At 45.6% G+C, this 17,860-nt stretch overlaps 1 protein-coding gene across 3 annotated transcripts in view; it reads left to right on the forward strand.

Moving 5' to 3' along the window:
• SCAPER (S-phase cyclin A associated protein in the ER) overlaps window positions 1-17,860 on the forward strand; it is a 321,693-nt gene that overhangs the window by 3,240 nt on the left and 300,593 nt on the right. For 2 of the 3 annotated variants that reach the window (XM_088446867.1, XM_088446876.1), the window contains exon 2: window positions 17,584-17,707. In XM_088446867.1, coding sequence (XP_088302993.1) covers window positions 17,584-17,707 — 124 coding nt within the window. The remainder of the gene's footprint in view (window positions 1-17,583; window positions 17,708-17,860) is intronic. The other variant, XM_088446870.1, reaches the window with a different exon arrangement.

The raw sequence follows: 17,860 nt of genomic DNA on the forward strand, positions 1-17,860 counted from the left end.
GATTTACACTATATATATTTTTTCTCTCTTTATCCCATGCGGGGAACAGCAAGATATCCATAGATCCTACATAAGTGCCGGAACCAACCCCTTTTTTTCAATCTAATGTTTGAGGAGCTCTGTTGAAAAGCCCGGCTGCATATCCAATTGGATCCCTTTTTGTATGCCAGTCACACATCCCCAAATCACGTATATATTTTTATGGCTGCTTTGATCTCCAACTAAATTGGGATATCAAATGTGCCTTTGGTTCTGGCCGAAAGTTGATGAAAGTCCATCCCCAAAAGCTAATGATTGAGACTGGTATCTCCACACTGGTACAACTATATAATTGGGTGTACAGTTCTCTAAATCCCATGTTGATTAATGAGCATATTAGCAGTTTCAATGAATGTGGTAGATGGAAGTCTATTTTGTGAGCATTAAAATTCTCAGCTGATATCAATAGAACATTTGGGGCTTTTGCTATAAAATAAATACTGACCCAAACTACATGTGAATGGAATGCTGGACTGATGTTCAGACTAGAAACATTATTGGTTTATAACATTAAAGAAATACAAATTGTCTCTTGGGGTCTGTGTGTACCTGAGATGTCTTTTCATGTTATACTAGCTGAAATAACCGGCGTTGCCCAGGTTTAAATCTTCACGTTATTAATCTAGGCATTCTAGACCAATTGCCACCCCTCTGTGAAGTTTTCATCCAAATCCATCCAGTTGAAGGCCCAGAACAGGCTCCCCGGGTCATCAAAGTTCAGCATACACCAATGGGAGGTCAGACCAGGACCTCAACCCCTTAGTATGTCTTCTGGGATCCAATGTTCCCAGGCTGTGAAGTTTTCATTCAAATCCATCAAGTGGAAGGCTCAGAACAGGCTCCCTGGGTCAAAGTATTGGCCAGCGTACACCAATGGAAGGTTCGATCGGGACCCTAACCCCCCTAAAACCTGGCCAGGATCCAACTGGACCACTTCGTGTTGGTTTCATTCCAATCGGTGCAGGGGTGTCCGAATGCATAACCGGACAGACACACGAACAAACAGACCAATGAATTCTATATATAAGATACAGCATAGCTATTGTACATGGGACCTATCCAGGACCATTTAAGAGTCCTTATATCATCTCCACCAGGATGTATTGCAGATACATATCTTTGGAGAAATTGTCAGGCTCTATGCCTTTTACATTTATGTTCCACTGCACATTTCTCCAAACTATTGTAAATTAATTAGTTGCCACATGTCTATCAAATCCTCTGAGTCTAAAACCAAAGCACTCTGTGACTAAATCATAACACTGAGCTGTTTGTAGTTATATAAATGCACATAGAAGGGAAAGCTGGACGGCTGGTAAAACAACATATCTAGTAATTATGCCCTTGTGGGGAAACCTGTATTGATCAACCCAACCTACCCACCACTCCTAATGCAATAGCGAATACGCACGCAGTCTCACTGCAAAGTTATGCTAATCCTCTGCGATCGCTATGCCGTCGCAGCACAACATAAGGACGCCCGCCTTACCTTACACACATTCGTAATACTTAGCAAGACTGCGAAGCCATCGGTAACATCGAGTACAATCGCAGCTCACGCACACTTACACATGGTCTGACCTTACTTTGAAATTGCTAACATCGTCGCACGCAGTGAGTACATAAGCTGCATATGGCATCACAGTGGATAATTTACGCAAGCCCCTGCAACGGCGTTCAAACGCACTGGCATGCCTGCTTTTCGCCGACCACCCTTCATCACCACCCCCAAACAGTACTTCCTGTCAATAACTCTGCGATGGGTCTGCGTAGTCACTGCGATCGCAGGCCCAATCTCAGTGGTGTGTTTGCGCACGCGCACTGCGATGCATGCGCAGGACACAACAATCGGCTGATTGCGTGTGTAATCGCAGTTGCGATCCTTGCTGAATCAATTCCTTAGAGTACTTACAGGTGATTCAGCGCTGAATGGATCTTATTTGTACTGTGGCGAGTGGAAGTAACTGGGTGGCATCGGAGTGGTTGCATGTAGGATAAATGTTCCTTTGGGATGTTGTCAGCTTGTCGACAGAATTGAGAGATAATCAGATGAGCATATGCAGTCGGACTTCACCTTGCGCCATGGATAGGGCAGGTGCAGATGTGTGCTGATGATGATGATGGCTACTTTCACCTGCGCATGGATGGGCGGTGCGGTCACATAGATGTGGCTGACTCTAAATACAGGCAAAGATCCGTAATAAAAAATTATGCCCATTGTGTGAGTTTTGTTAGTCAGCGGAGTCTGACGTTTAGTAATTGTGACTAGAACCACTAACATTTTTTACTCCCAACTTGTACTTTTCATGTTGCTGTGCTGGAACAATACCCACAGCCTCCACTGAGTCTTGCTGCGTCTGTACTGTACTTTGTACAGTGATACTTCTAAAGATGAATGCAGCTGCTCGTGACCAGAAGTACATGCTGTTCAGGTAGTGTTAGCAGGCTAGATGAGGAGGCACTTTGATTAGGCAGCCATCTATTGGAGCGGGACTCTATCCTGTATGTCGGCCTCCCATTAAATTACCCCATTCTATATTTGATAGCTGGTGCCTCTGTTAAGTAAAGGTGCGTATCCATTATGCGATGGGGTAACGACTGTACGATTACGACATTGTAATCGTTCAGTCTTTCCTCATCCTATAGGTGCCCACACTGAAAGATATGTTGTTCATTGCAGGCACCCTCCCTCATCCCCAAACATGCCCAATCTGTCGTTATCGGCAGATAGATCGGCATGTTCAGGCGATGATTGATGTCGAAAACGACCAGCGGGAGCACGCATTGCTGGTCGTTTTCAACATTTTTATGACCGATTCATGCACGATTAATGAGCGATTGAACGATTACGATGTCGTAATTGTTCAATCGCTCTGTTTAATCGGCAAGTGGACGCGGCTTAAGAGTTGAATCATATTACATGGACCTTTGTCTGAGAATCATAGACAATGCAGTTGCAATTCTTCTTAATGTGCTTATGTTGTGTTGCTGCAACTAGTATGACATTATTTTACTCTCAGTTTCAATGCTAGTTCACAACTATCTGCTTTTTTGTGCTTTTCACACACTAATAACTATGAAATGAGCATTAAAATATGGTGTATAAGAGTGCCATTCCCGCCTTGTGTTCTAAAAGTTTAATGCAGTTTAACCTGTTTCTCATTTGTTATAATTCTAAATAAAACATGGAAATTGTTTGTGAACAACATGGCTCAAGCAGTTGTTGTCTTCACCTATAGTGGTCCCCTTTCCCTTCAGATTTATTATGCTTTTACGTAACTACTCCCAGGACACGCAGAAACCTTACTAATACTACTTACTTACTATTCATCATCACATTGAATTGAATTTGGCCCATTGTGTCTCTTCATGCTATAAGGCATGCTACTGGACCAGGTCCTGGGGCCCCAGAACAGACATGAGAGGGAATAGGAAAGAGACCTCCACTTGCCCCACGAGGGGGACTACTGAGAGATAATGGGTACGATTCAATTCAACGCAAATTAAATAGCACTGGGAAGCAGCTCCCGGAGGACCTTATTCAGAGATGGACGGATTTGCAGAGCCGCACGCAAGCGGCTGTGCAAATCTGTCCATCTCCGGTGCAAATGCAGATTAAATGGGTTTCCTATTTTTGGAGGGAGTGTTGTTACACAAGTCTACCTTCGCTCTCATTATTTCACAGGGCCAGCTGCCCCTTTGCTGGTATCTGTGCCTTAACGTCAGTGTGTTAGCATTCATTAGGGGCATGGAGACAGAATTAACAGACCGTTTTCACATATGACACAGAGCTAGAAATGGCCTCCATCATTTTGGTACGCAAACTTTAATTTCAAGTGGTGATTGGATCCCTACGCTGACATGTGGTAGCTGCTCCAGCTTCTGTCTGATACATTAGGGCTTGAGACAAATTAAAATAGCGCTAAATGGGACATGTAGGGGAGGAATCCCCACCTAAGAAGCAATCTAGGAGATTGGGCAGGATGTGCAAAATCACCCCTCACCAGTGGGAAAGAAACTCTTTAATCTTAGAAATTGTAGCATTGTACAAAAGCTTATGCCCACTGGGGTACACTCCCTCACTGCAAAAGATTGTCTCTTCACTCTTCATGTAGTTCTGAAATTGTGCCATTTGGCTGTTAGAGGACTGCCAATGTTAAAACTTAGCCTACGAGACATGAAATAACCTATGTTACAGTAGGTGCTTCAATACAATTTCATATATGTAATATAGAGCTTGTGATTGATTATTGAGAAGTTTGATCATGTCCATGTTTTTGGTTATGGTAACTAAATGTCTTTGTTTCTATTGACCAGAAACCATGTACATCACTTGTAATATTTGTCCACAACAAACAGACATTGACGCTGTTGTATGAGTCATATTCCACTCTGCAAGCATCCCAAGTTTTTTAATTACATCACAGGCCATTTGTCTAATACACATCAACCCATGACTTGTATATATTTATATACCAAGTGTCTGTGCCAAATCAATCAGGACCTGCAGGCTCTTATCTTTTCATTCCCACATGGTAATTCTGGGGTTGTTATGATAGCAATACTATGGGGTATGTTTATTAAAGTGCAGGTTTATAGAAGTGGAGATGTTGCCCATCGCAACCAATCAGATTCTACTTATTTACAACATTTTGGAAGATAATAGCTAAAATCTAATTGGTTGCTATAGGCAACATCTCCACTTCTATAAACCCGCACTTTAGTAAATATACCCCTAGAACTCAATAGTGTGCTATTCTGGCAGGATTGGTTAGAGGCTACGGTTTTACCGTACTGCCGTGATCCTCGCCAGAAGAGTAGCTGGGGAACATCTTGTTGTATTTTACAAAGCACTGATGGAAGCCCCCCAAAATCCAGTAATTAAATAGACCGCTACCTTGTTTGTTCACACTGTGCATGGATTTGGCTTGCTACATGTTTTCCAGTTTTCGTGTTAAAGTTAAATAAATGCTGTTAGTTTTTGGGATTCCATATTTTGACTCCCAAGGCGCTGACTGAGCGCAACTCTAAGCTGGGGTTTTAATAATATGCAGTAGTGTAATTTACAAAACAAATTGCTCAAGTTTAATAACACATGCTAATTTTAGGTAAAGATCAGATTGAGATAAACCCCTTTCTATTCAGTACCTCAATTTAACATTTCCGTAGTGGATTGTAACTATCTTACTAGTAATAGAATCAGGGAAGGGAGTCTGCACAGAAACTATTATTTTGTGATTTTACATACCTAATGTTACACAGACCAACATATATTTATATGTCCACATTGAGGGCCTGATTCAGAGATGTACGCTAATGCGACCGCAACTGCGTCTCCATACGCAACGCAGTTGCAGAAATATGCTAATGTTAGCCAAGATCACCCGAGCTTAAAGACGCCACTACTGCCTTTTCACCTGCATGCAACTACACATACCTACTTAAACATCGGTACCATCGAAGTACTTCGTTGGTCATTTTACTCTTGTGGCAGGTCTGCCCTGACGCAGGCCATGGAGCTCTTCTGCCACGAAGGGCTGCGGATGCATTTGTAGTGGCTAATTTATGCACGTCCACGTAACGGCGTTCAAACTGTCAGACACGCCTGCGTTTTGCTAACCACCCCCTGTACTCCACCCCCAAACGGTCACCTCCTGTCAATCAATCTGCAATGTACCTCAGTGGTCTGCGTGAACGCACAGCGGATGAACTGCTGCCTTCATGCACGCACACTGCAATGCATTGAGGAGTGATCCATTGCACTAAACAGCTTATAGCTTTCCAGCATGCATAGGGCCTCCTACCTGTATACCCCAGCCACAGGCATTCCGTTTTTTTTTTTGGTGCACGGCAAGTATCCAGACGCACCAGTTACAACGGCGGGACTGCTTAGGCAGTCTCAGGCTTTTTTTTTTTATTTACCTTAGTTTTGGAAACTGCTGAATTTAGCGGTACTAGGCGCTGAATAGAACGCATGTACTGCGACTCCTTCTACCTCCGCTGATGCCGAAACGCATGTATCGCTATATGCCCTATGGTTTTCGGCAGACCACAGCAAGGCTTAGCTAGCAGTATCGCTGGGGTCCAGACTGTAATCTGATTCATGGAGATGGTAAAGTAAGGCGATTCCTCGTTGTGGGGTATCGTGCGCTGTACACCGGGCCTCCGGTGTTGGAGACGCATCGGAGGCTGCTGTGATGAAGGACTTGTCAGTGTGTCCTCACTAAGGCGGCCAGGGTCATATTGTCTGTCGCCGGGGACGGGTAGCAGACGCATTAGTAAGCGTCTGCTACTGTGAAGCCAGCGTATCCGTGCCGTCAAAATTGCAGTTTAGGGGAGAAATTCGCTGCCTCGGCCGCTCCTCCCCCAAACCAGACGCAACTTCCGGTGTGGATTCCCGCATTTGGTTTGCTACTTCTGACCACCTCGTGTGTGAGATGCTCACAGTCCGCCTTGGGTGCACTGCTGAAAGCTGTTGGTCTCAGAGGTTTGGTCTGTCTCCCTGTATACCTCTCCCCTGGGTCAGGTATATAGCGCTCTAGATCTCTGCCCGGTGGGGCAGGTCAGTCGATTTAGAGTCCATTAGCATTTGAATGTATATATGCATTGTATGTGACTTTAATGTTAGCTGCTGGATTTATACTGCTTTTTGTTTTTCAAACTGTCAGATATATCTATCACTGTTTATCCTCATCCCTCTGAAAAGGTGTGTGAGGTTTTTCATTGATTTTCACAAATGTGGAGAGGGTCACATTGCATTTATACCTTATACTTTATAAATGGTTTGTGTAGTGTGTTTTGTAAACAGTCACCTTTTCTATCAGGGACACCTGCATCGGCACAAGAACCACCCTGGGTGGCCTCTTGGTCTCAGGTTTTGTCACATTTACTGGACAGGGCTGCAGCGTCACAAACTCCTGCTACGGTACTGCCTCCTGCTATGGAGTACCCACAGCATTTGCATCCTTCTATGTATATGCCCCCCATGAATCCCTGTTGGTTTGATTCTTTTCCTCACTCTAGTCAGAGTATGCTGCCGTGTATAGCCCCGCAGCAGGTAATGCAGGCAAATAGACCAGTGGCAGTAAAGCAGGGGCATAAAAGAGGTTCCCTTCAGACGTTGCCGTAGGATTCTGACTCAGCCTCCTCATCGCACTCTTAAGTTCATTCAGACCCGCTCGCTAGATGCGTACGCTCGCTCCCAGCGTATGCAAATTCGGCTAAGTGACGGCATGGCAGGCGATCGCACGGCAAGGCATAAGCGCGCCCACTATGTCTTGGTGTGCGATCATTTTGTGTATGTTGATGCCCACCAGCCTATCTTAAGATGCCCACTTGTGCATGTCATCTCCAGGAAGTGTATGCAACCATCGGTACATCGGGTATCATCGGAAGCGAAGCCCTTGAGGTTGACTATACCCTACCATAACCACTGCGATCACTTCAGTGTGAAATGCAACCAGGTGACGTGTACTATGACGCTGCCTGATAATTATGCACGCCTCAAAACGGCGTTAAGACGCTCAGGCACTCCTGCGTTCGCACTTCCACTCCCCCATTTTTAATGGTCAGCCCCTGTCACCACCCTCAAACGGCTTCTCCAGTTACTCTGCTGGGCTGTCTATGCACAGGGAGCGAATGCTTCCCGATCTCCCGCATTGCGTACACATGCGCAGAATGCAAAAATCACCCAGATACGAGCGAACGCATCCTAGCGAGCAGGTCTCAATCGAGCCCTCTGATATTCAGAGTTCTGGTTCTTACTCAGTGGAGGTAGACCATCAATCCTCTGTGGATGTCTCCTCTCTGGTGAGAGCAGTTAGATCTGTCCTAAGTATAGAGGAAGAGTAGGTTCCACCGAAATCTAAGACTCTGGTCTTTATGCATCAGAAGGTTATTTCCCTCAGTCTGAGCAACTGACGACTCTCATGTCTAAAGCATGGTGTACTCCAAATAAGCATTTCCATGATACAAGGAATTTAACCTCTCGGTACTCATTTTCACTTGGTGAATGTAACAAATGGGAAGTTCCTCCAAAGATTGATGCTCATGTAACTGGATTGATCAGGAGCTCTACATTACCCATTCCTTCCGCATCCTCGCTTAAGGAAGCTACAGATAGAAAGCTTGACAATTATTTGAAATCAGTGTTTTCATCATCTCGAGCTATTACCAGACCAGTTATGGCTGTGGCCTAGGTAGCCAAAGCTATGGAAGAATGGACGACGTCTCTGGAAGATAGCATGCCTGATGCTACCAGAGAATAGCTGTCTTATCTCTGTCAGATGTGATAGGCAGCTGTGTATGTTGGGGAAGCGGTTATTGATGTGGGTATATTGGCTTCTAGGGTGTTGGCAACTGTGGTTGAAGCTCGGAGAACCCTTTGGCTAAAAACCTGGAAGGCGGACACAGGGTCCAAGAAGGCTCTGGAATCTTTGCCTTTTGTTGGGAAAGTACTGTTTGGGCCAGAGCTGGATGACATAGTGGCTTCTCTGGCAACAACTAAATCTGCTGGGTTGCCATCTACGACTACCCCTAAGTATAGGCAGTTGTCAGTTCGGTCTTTTCGCCCACAGACTAAGGCAATAGGGCAGTATTCCTCTACACAGGGTAATTCCCACAAGAAACCGCAGACCAAAAAATCTTGGTCAACCAGACATCAAGCTTCTAAGCCGGACGGTAAGCCCACTGCCAGATGGGGCGTGCCTCCCCCTGGGGGATCTCAGTGGTGGAGACCGACTTCTACAGTTTTCTCAGGCCTGGAATCAGACAACTACGGATACGCATTCTCTGACGAAGCCCCACAGGTGAAACGTGTTAGAGGTAAAAAATCTCTACGTGGATCAATTGAGGAGGATACCCCTGATGACATCAAGTATCCCCCACCACGTGACCTCTCAATACCTTGCACCATAATCCCATCACAGACACCTCGAGGAGATCCGGAAAAGCTTACCACTGGGGAACGAAGCCGGCAGAGGAAAGGTATGAGTCGCACACGCTCGAGACGGCAGGAGGACAAGGAAGAGAGGAGCGCTTACCGGTAAGATACACTAGAGCGGGACGCCGCTTCTAGACATTGTAAACAAGCACGAATGGGTGACTAAACATCAAAACCTTACATCAGGACGGAACACTAACTAATAAGACGCTAACAATGGATTTAACACAGTCTGTATGCAGCTCAGTTCACTATATGGGACCTCTCGCCTGTTTTAACGTACCCTGAGACGTTAGATAAGCACTACCAAAAACATTTATGAACCGATGCATCAGTGCTTAAAAAAGTCACATTTGGAGTACTGATAAGCAGCAACAAAAAACTGTCCATTTTAGCAACGGAGAATCATCTTGCTGTGGCTTTCAGATATGCACTGTCTGTAGAATCAGTAACACCGACATCTGCACATTATCCATGTGTTACATTGTGTCTGGGATCAGCAACACAGAACTGCCACACTGTAACACATTGCTATATACCGTTTTGTAAGATCAAAAATACATGCATTGGCACTTTATTTTAAATGTTCTTATGCCATATTTTATGGATCAATTTGTCCTATTTGTTTATACACTGTGATTTTTTATGTGAATCATATATGAGAATTCTTGCTCATTTTATGCATACCTATATATACAATCATATATCTTTTACTTTTAACTGATATTCAGCATTAATAAATTGATTAATTTTTTATCATCGAATACTTGTCAGACAACTACGGATGTCTGGGTTGAGAGGTGGTCTCTTAGGGTTATGCCCTCATGTTCCTGATGCATCCCCATCAGAGGTTCGTTGGTACAACCGTTCTTTCAGAACCGATCAGGGTCTTGGCCTTCCGGGAGGCTATTGGAGCCCTCTTGAGGTCAGGAGTTCTAATCCCCATTCCTGTGTGACGCAACAGGGAAAGAGTTATTATTCAAATTTGTTTTTGATTCAGAAACCAAACAGGTCACATCACCCTTTTCTGAATCTGAGGTCTCAACAAGTTCATCCATGTGCCCAAGTTCCGTATGGAACCCCTACGGTCAATTAAGCTGGCGATGGAGCCTGGAGATTTCATGGTCTACCTGGACATACAGGATGCGTATCTGCATGTACCTATTGCGCAATCCCACCAAAAGTTTCTGAGGTTTGCTGTATGTCGGCAACATTACCAATTTCAGGCTTTATCCTTCGGTCTGTCCACAGCCCCTCGGCTATTTACCAAGATAATGGCAGTCATTACGGCTCATCTCAGACAACAAGTAGTCAGGATACTGCCATATTTGGACGACCTCCTGATATTGGCACAATCTCAGGAGGTGTTACAATGTCATCTCCAAATGACCATTGCCTGCTTACAAGAGCACGGCTGGATAAACAATCGGAAAAAGTCTTCTCTTTCTCCAACTCAGCAGATGATGCACTTGGGAGCGCTGCTGGATTCCTTGGGGCAAAGGATTCTTCTACAAATGGACAAGGTTGCAGCACTAAAATCTTGTGTGCACAGTACTTGGTTCTCAGGGCGCTGCAGGCTCCCCCCTTTGAACCCTTAGACACTGTGGACCTCAAATGGCTGACCACGAAAGCGCGTTTTCTCCTCGCTATCTCCTCAGCTCACAGAGTTTCTCATTTGGCAGCACTTTCATGCCGCTCTCCATATTTGATTTTTCATCAGAATAGAGGTGTCCTCTGTAGGAGGGGGGGGTTCCTTCCAAAAGTGCTATCCCGTTTTCATATAAATGAGGAAATTGTAGTCCCAGACTTTCAGTCTTCTGGCCTTTCTGTAGGTGAAGCTTCACTGGATGTGGTTCGAGCTCTTCGTATCTACGTGGATCGTACCAGCTCCATCAGAAAATCTGATGCATTTTTTTGTGTTATATGGCTTTCGTAGGTGAGGCTGGCCAGCTAACAAGCAGACTCTGGCTCGGTGGCTGCGTATGACTATTTCTCATGTGTATACTCAGGCTGATCTCCCTGTTCCGAACACAGTGACAGCACATTCTACTCGGTCTGTGGGACCGTCGTGGGCGTTTAGACATGGCGCCTCTGCAGAACAATTATGCAAGGCGACGACTTGGTCTTCGGTCCACACTTTTATCAAATTCTATGCATTTGATACTTAGGGCTTCATTCAGAGGCGGCCATACGGTCTACGACCGCATGGCCGCCTCGATGTTTGTCCAGTGCGCATGCGCACGAGAGAGCCGGCTCCTTCATGCGCATGCGTGAGACCCGCTACGACCGACAGCGCCGGTTGTAGCGGGTCTCTTTCCAAAGGGGGCGAGCTGTTGATGTTGATTGACAGCTCGCCCCGTTTGGAAGGTGGGCCGGGGGGGGTGGCAGCCCAAACGGAGGTGTTCCCATGGGAACGCCTGCCGTGTGGGGGAGGCCCCACTGACATCACTAGTGATGTCAGTGGAGAGCTTCCGGCTCTGACAGCGCCAGAAGCTCTCCGGGGCTTACGACAAGTGAGACCCTACCGTAGGGTCTTGTCGTAAGCCCCGATGGTCGCGATGGTCTATGACCATCGCGACCATCACCCTAGCGGTCGTTAGAGCTGTGGGTGTAAACCCACAGCCTAACAACCGAAACAGAGGCGGCCGGTCAGGATACAAGCGGCCGCCCAGTTTCTGAGCGACCGCTTGCATCCTCCGACCGCCTCTGAATGAGGGCCTTATTCCTCCCAGGATGGCGGATTCTACTTTCTGCTCAGGAGCGTCCCCACCCTTAAGGGAACTGCTTTAGGGACGTCCCCAAGGTAGTTCCCGTGGACCCTATGAACCCTGAAGAAGAAAAATAAGAGTTATGGTACAACATACCTTAGTTAACTCTTTTTTTTCGAGGTCCACAGGGCACCCACCCTGACGCACCCGGCCTCAGTTGGGATCTGTACCTTTCTTTTTGTATCACTGATTCCCTATATTGTTTTTTGAGAGTGTTTCTTGTGTACATTGTTATTCCTTCTCCACTTTACATCTCTTGCCGTTAGGCTTGTTTACAAACTGAATGGCTGGGGCGGGGTATATAGGGAGGAGGTCCTATGCATGCTGTGAGCTGGAAGTCTGTAGCTGTTCGGTACAATGGATCACTCCAACTACATGCCCCATAGTAGTTCCTGTGGACCGTATGGACCTCGAAGAAAAAGAGTTAACTAAGGTATGTTATACCCTAACTCTTATTATATACATTCACTTAGTTGCCACGAAGGCGTATTAATAATTTTGAGGAAAAAAATAACCCATAGTCTACAACTACTGGCACTGCCTGCTGCTGTTGACACTGGATTATCTGCTACACTCCTGACTGCCTTAAAAGGCATGTGGATGCATTACAGAATCTTCATGAGAGACCCAGTTTATACAGTTAGCTGTTTCTGCTGAAGCAATTATATAGGCAGGAGATGAAATATGTAATGCTAGTGACAGTAGCACAACTCTGGTTAATGAGTGAGGATAAAGTGGTAGTCATACTTCTGTGCAGTCTACCTGACACACAGTGCACTGCTCCTGGCAACAAGACCTCAATCTAAATTAACACTAAACTTTGAGAAAACCAGGCGTATATGGCAAGTGACACCAGAAAAGCCCTTGAAGCCACATATTTAAAGTCACAGGCACAGACAAGATAACCTCAAGCACCCTCTTCAGAAGATATTTAAGAGTTTAAAGTGGCCATACTGTCAGTTTAGACACGGGTGAGACCAAAGTACTAGTAGAGACCAGAGGAAGTAGGCATTACTGGTGTGTTGAAGCTTCCCTGGACTGGTATTAGGACTTTGGGGGGAGGTATAAATAAGCACAATACTTGCCAAACTCCTCTGCAGTTTGGTTAGTATATTAAACTCTTGTGTCCTTTAGTGGCATTTAGCCTTGTTGCTGCTATTTTTATCTCTGACCTTCTTAGCTAGTAAGATTTCTGCTTTGTTTCCCTTCCATAAAACTTTTGTTGAAGCCATATTAGTATCTTGGCTACAAGATCATTTAAAATTGAGGTTAAGCTTTTCTTGATGGACATCATCTTATTGTGTAGCTAGATGCTTATGCTCACTGGAAAGCAAGTGGTTACTTATTGGTGATTATTTCCTGCGAATTGTATCGATGTTGGTTTCACATACAATGGAATTTTCAAATTTGAGGATTTGTTAAAATCAGAAAAAAATATAAATTGATTGTTTTGGTGGTCTTATGTCAGATGACTGTGCTCTATTAGAGGGCAGTGGTTACTTCTTTGTAGCTTTCCATTAACACTTAAATTTATTGGTTTCCTGACGGTAGATTCATGAACAACAATATTACCCAATGTAAGTGAGACCTACAGGTCCTTTGCTCTTATATTGTGCTTTGAAACTAATGTTTGTTGGATGACCACTATTGAAATTCACACCTGTCATTTCATTGTTTGTAATTATTGTCCTATGATACCTCTCTAAAGCTGAGTACACTTTAGACGATATTTTGAATGATTTGCTCGATTCCGACGGATTGGAACAACAAATCATTCAAATTGTCAAGTGTGTAGGCACTATGGCCCTCATTCAGAGCCGCTTGCAAAAAGCGAGCGCTCGCTCTGAATGAGGGTGGCCGCTTTTGTTTTAAAAGCTGGCCGCTCGCTAAGCTGTGGGAGACCACCCACAGCTTTAGCGAGTGACCAGGTGATGGTCAAGACCATCGTGACCATCGGGGCTTGTGACGAGACCTTTGCGGTAGTGTCTCGTCTACCACTAGGCCCAGGTAGCTTCCTGCTCTAAAAGAGCAGGAAGTTTCCTACTGACATCACTGGTGATGTCAGTAGGGCCGCCTACAAATGGCAGGCGTTCCTTCAGGAACTCCTCCGTTTGTCCGGCCACCCCCCCATCCCGCCTACGAAACGGCGCGAGCTGTCCCCCGTTTGTAGCGAGCCCCGGAGCGAGACAATTTCTCTCTCGCTCTGGGGTTTGCGCACGCGCCGTGTGTGCTATACCCCACCATTGACCCGCTTGCAAGCGGGTGAGAATGAAGGCCTATCCGCGCTCACGCGGTGTCGTCCGTCGTATTTTCAGGTCACCCCTACATGCACCTCAATCTGACGAACTCGCTAATGATTTTGTTCAAATCGTGCAGTGGGTACACTCTACCGGACGACCAGGCCATATGTTAACATTTTATAGTTAAGGATGATACGACTGAACGGCGCATGATGTATATCGTTTGGAATATTGCACAGTGTGTATGCACTATGGGCCTGATTCAGCATGGAATGCAAATGTACGCACGCACTTGGCCGCTGCGTGTATATGCTAATTGGTGTATACGCACGGAAGCCGCAGCACAAGATGCAGACCCTCAGCAATACATAATGACGCCTACCTCGCTTTATATATATATATCGGTAACATCGCGAACCATCGGACCCATATGCACAATAGTGGTTAAACACACCCTCCCGCAGACTTGCTACATCTCCTGCACGCAGTGAGATCTCAGGCTGTATAGGGTCTCGCAATGGCTAATTTATGCACACCTGTGTTTGCACGACCACACCCCATCACCACCCACAAACGGCACTACTTATGAATCACTTTTAGAGGGGTCTGCGTGCATGCTGCGTCTGCTCTGCATACCCTTTCCTGATCGCACTGGTTTGTTCACGCACGCTCAGTATGATGCTTGCGCAGTGCGAAACCATCGGCCGAGTGCGTGCGCAAATTTGCGTTTCTTGCTGAATCAGGCCCTATATCATTTGTCCGGGAGTTCAAGGGAAATCTGGACGACCATGGCATTGTATGCTGATCGTCTGATGTGTACCCAGTTTAGGATGTTTCAGCAAACCTTGTGATTATACAGATCCTGCTGTACCACTTACTGTATGTGTTTTCCTGTACAATCGACACACTGCCCCCTGCTGTCCATACAGGAACAGGGCTTTCACTGTCAGCCTCTGACGTGGGATGTAGTGAATATGCCGGCGGACGGGATGCCTGCCGTCGATATATACCGATGTCGTAATCCTCCCGCCCTGCAAAATGCCGATGCCGAAGGGGATCAGGATACCGCCGGAATCCCAAACCAAAGATCCGGGGTAAGTATGTGCATTAGCCCTGGGAAGGGGGGTTTAGGTTTAGGTACCCCCCTGGGGGAATTTAGGGTTAGGCACCCCCCAGGGAGGGTTAGGCTGCGAGGAGGGGGGTTAGGGTTAGGCACCACCGGGGGGAGGTTAGGGTTATGCACCCCCCTGGAGGTTAGGGATAGGCACCAATAAGGGAGGGTTAGGGGGGGACAGGGAGAGGGTTAGGCTACTTACCGCCGCTGCCAGGATTCTGCACCTTCGAGCTTCCAGCATCGGGATTTTCATACCCAACCCCTCTGATGTATGTTCATCCATGAGCATGTGTTCTCTACTGTAATTTTTATTGTGTAGATGTGGACATTCACACACATTTTCTATCAAGATAAGTGAACGATTGATGCGCGTGGAAATATACAGGCATATGGATTACTTACAGAGTTGGGTTGAAAGCTCAAATGTTTTAATCAAAATACAAATTGTTTCCCTCATATGTTTTATTGTGCTAAATATGTACAGCTTTTCATGGGTAGGGGGAAGTGTTCTTTATGAAATTGGTTCACATCTTGAAATTTTAATTAAAAGGTTTCCCACCTTTGAACAATCCCTGCTAACAATGAACCTCCACCATTATAGGTTAACCATTCAGCACCACCAGCCCTGACCTCTTATCTGTATATTATGAATGCAGTTAGTGATTACACTGAGGAACTCATTCAGAGGAGCTCGCAAAATACGAGCGTTCGCTCTGAATGAGGGCGGCCGCATCTATTTTCAGACCCGGCCTCCTGGCCGCTCGCTAGAGCTTTAGCGAGCGTCCAGGTTGATGGTCGCGATGGTCAAGACCATTGCGACCATCGGGGCTTGCGACGAGACCCTTGTGGTAGGGTCTCATCTACCACAAGCCTCAGTGAGCTTTCGGCTCTACTAGAGCCGGAAACTCACCACTGACATCACGAGTGATGTCAGTGGAGCCGCCCCCAAACGGCAGGGGTTCCGCCGGGAACGCTTCCGTTTGTGTATCCACCCCCCACCCTCCTACAAAACAGGGCGAGCTGTCGATCACCATCGACAGCCGCCCCTTTTATAGTGAGTCCCTGAGCAAGAGAATTTCTCTGTTGCTCCGGGGCTTGCGCACGCGCAGTGCGGCCGTTGCGTGTGCGCAGGGCCTCAACATCGACCCACTTGCGAGCGGGTCTGAATGAGACCCTGAATCACTGGCAATCTTCTAAGGAGCACTGCTCATTTTATCTTTGGATTAGATCTGTCAGAGTTGGTCAGACTCTCTACTGTCAGTGCCACTGATTCTGGGGGTGAATGTGAGGGACTATACTCTGATGGAGCATATGAAGGGGATACCACCTCCAAAGCGATATATTGTCAAAGTGTTTCTAAATAACTGCTGTTGTCCAAAGAGGGACCTTTAATAGTTTTTTCAAATCTTTTTTTTCTATTCTGCTTGTTTGTATCATATTTTACCTGCTTCTCCTTGTAAATAATTATCGTTATACTAAGTTTAATTTCTATGCAGATTTTTGTAAATAGTATTTTTGCATTGTTCTGTAAGGTATGCAGACATTAAGTTAGCATTCAGCATGTCGACATGGACAGAATGTCGACATTTAACATGTCGACTATCACGAGGCGATTCAAATGTTAACGCTAGTGGCTGTCAATGCTGGGCACCCGGCAGAGCAATTCGGTTCAGGCGCGATAGCTGCCAGCTCCGGCATTTCTGCTTGTCCCCGCCAACTGATTTCTTCCTCCCACCCCTGTCTCCAAGATTTAACCCGTGCTGCTCCCTATCTTTGGAATTTTCTCTCTCTTTCTATTGCACTCTCCACCTCAGTCGGGCTCTCAAGACCCACTTCTTCATCAAAGCCATCAAGCTCTCATCCTAACCTACTGCTCCATGATCCTTCCTCACTGTCTTCTCCATCTGTGTCACCCCTTTCTGTCTGCCCCTCCCCTTTAGAATGTAAGCTCTCACGAGCAGGGCCCTCTTTCCTCATGTTCTTCCCCTTCCTTTACTTATACTATCATTTACTCCTAACTCCCCACAACGGCACCTAATACTTGGTTGCTGGCGCCCTGCTGCTTATTTAAGTGTTATGATCGCTAATGCAGGAAAGTGTATAAACCATGTCCTTGTCCTGCATTGTTTGGTACTGTTAACAACTGTTTTGCTTGTGTGCTCATTTGCCTATGTACTTTGTAAGGCGCTGTGGAACCCTTGTGGCACCATATAAATAAAGGATAATAATAAATAGCAGGGGCCAGACATATGTAAAGGACTTCATGTGATCCTTTTCCCTCTAATGAAATATTATTCGAAATTTCAAAATGAATCCTCCTTAGTGGAAAAATAAAACTCAACAAAGTTAGTCTTATACAATAAATATTGTGTCAATTATTTATGTATTCAGACTTTCTTTCTCTATTTTACATTTAGTATAAAACAATGTCTGAAATCTGTTATTAAGGGTTCTTAAAAGTATATTTATTTTATTTTACAGGCTTCATTTCAAAGATCCAACAGTCATGACAAGGTTCGAAAAATTGTTGCTGAGGAAGGACGTACAGCCAGAAACTTGATAGCCTGGAGTGTCCCTCTGGAGAACAAAGAGAGTGAAGGTACAGGTAAAATTTGAACCGTTTCTTGAAAATCGGCATTATCATTGATTAGTTTGTAGACATGGAACAGTCATAGGGGGAGAGGTTCTGTCTGAACCTTGCACACTAATATAAAATGGGTTATCCAGCAATATAACCTTGTTCGTTTTTGCTCACACC

Source organism: Taudactylus pleione, unplaced genomic scaffold, assembly GCF_031769625.1.
Source record: "Taudactylus pleione unplaced genomic scaffold, aTauple2 ptg000019l, whole genome shotgun sequence".
Taxonomy (NCBI): Eukaryota; Metazoa; Chordata; class Amphibia; order Anura; family Myobatrachidae; genus Taudactylus; species Taudactylus pleione.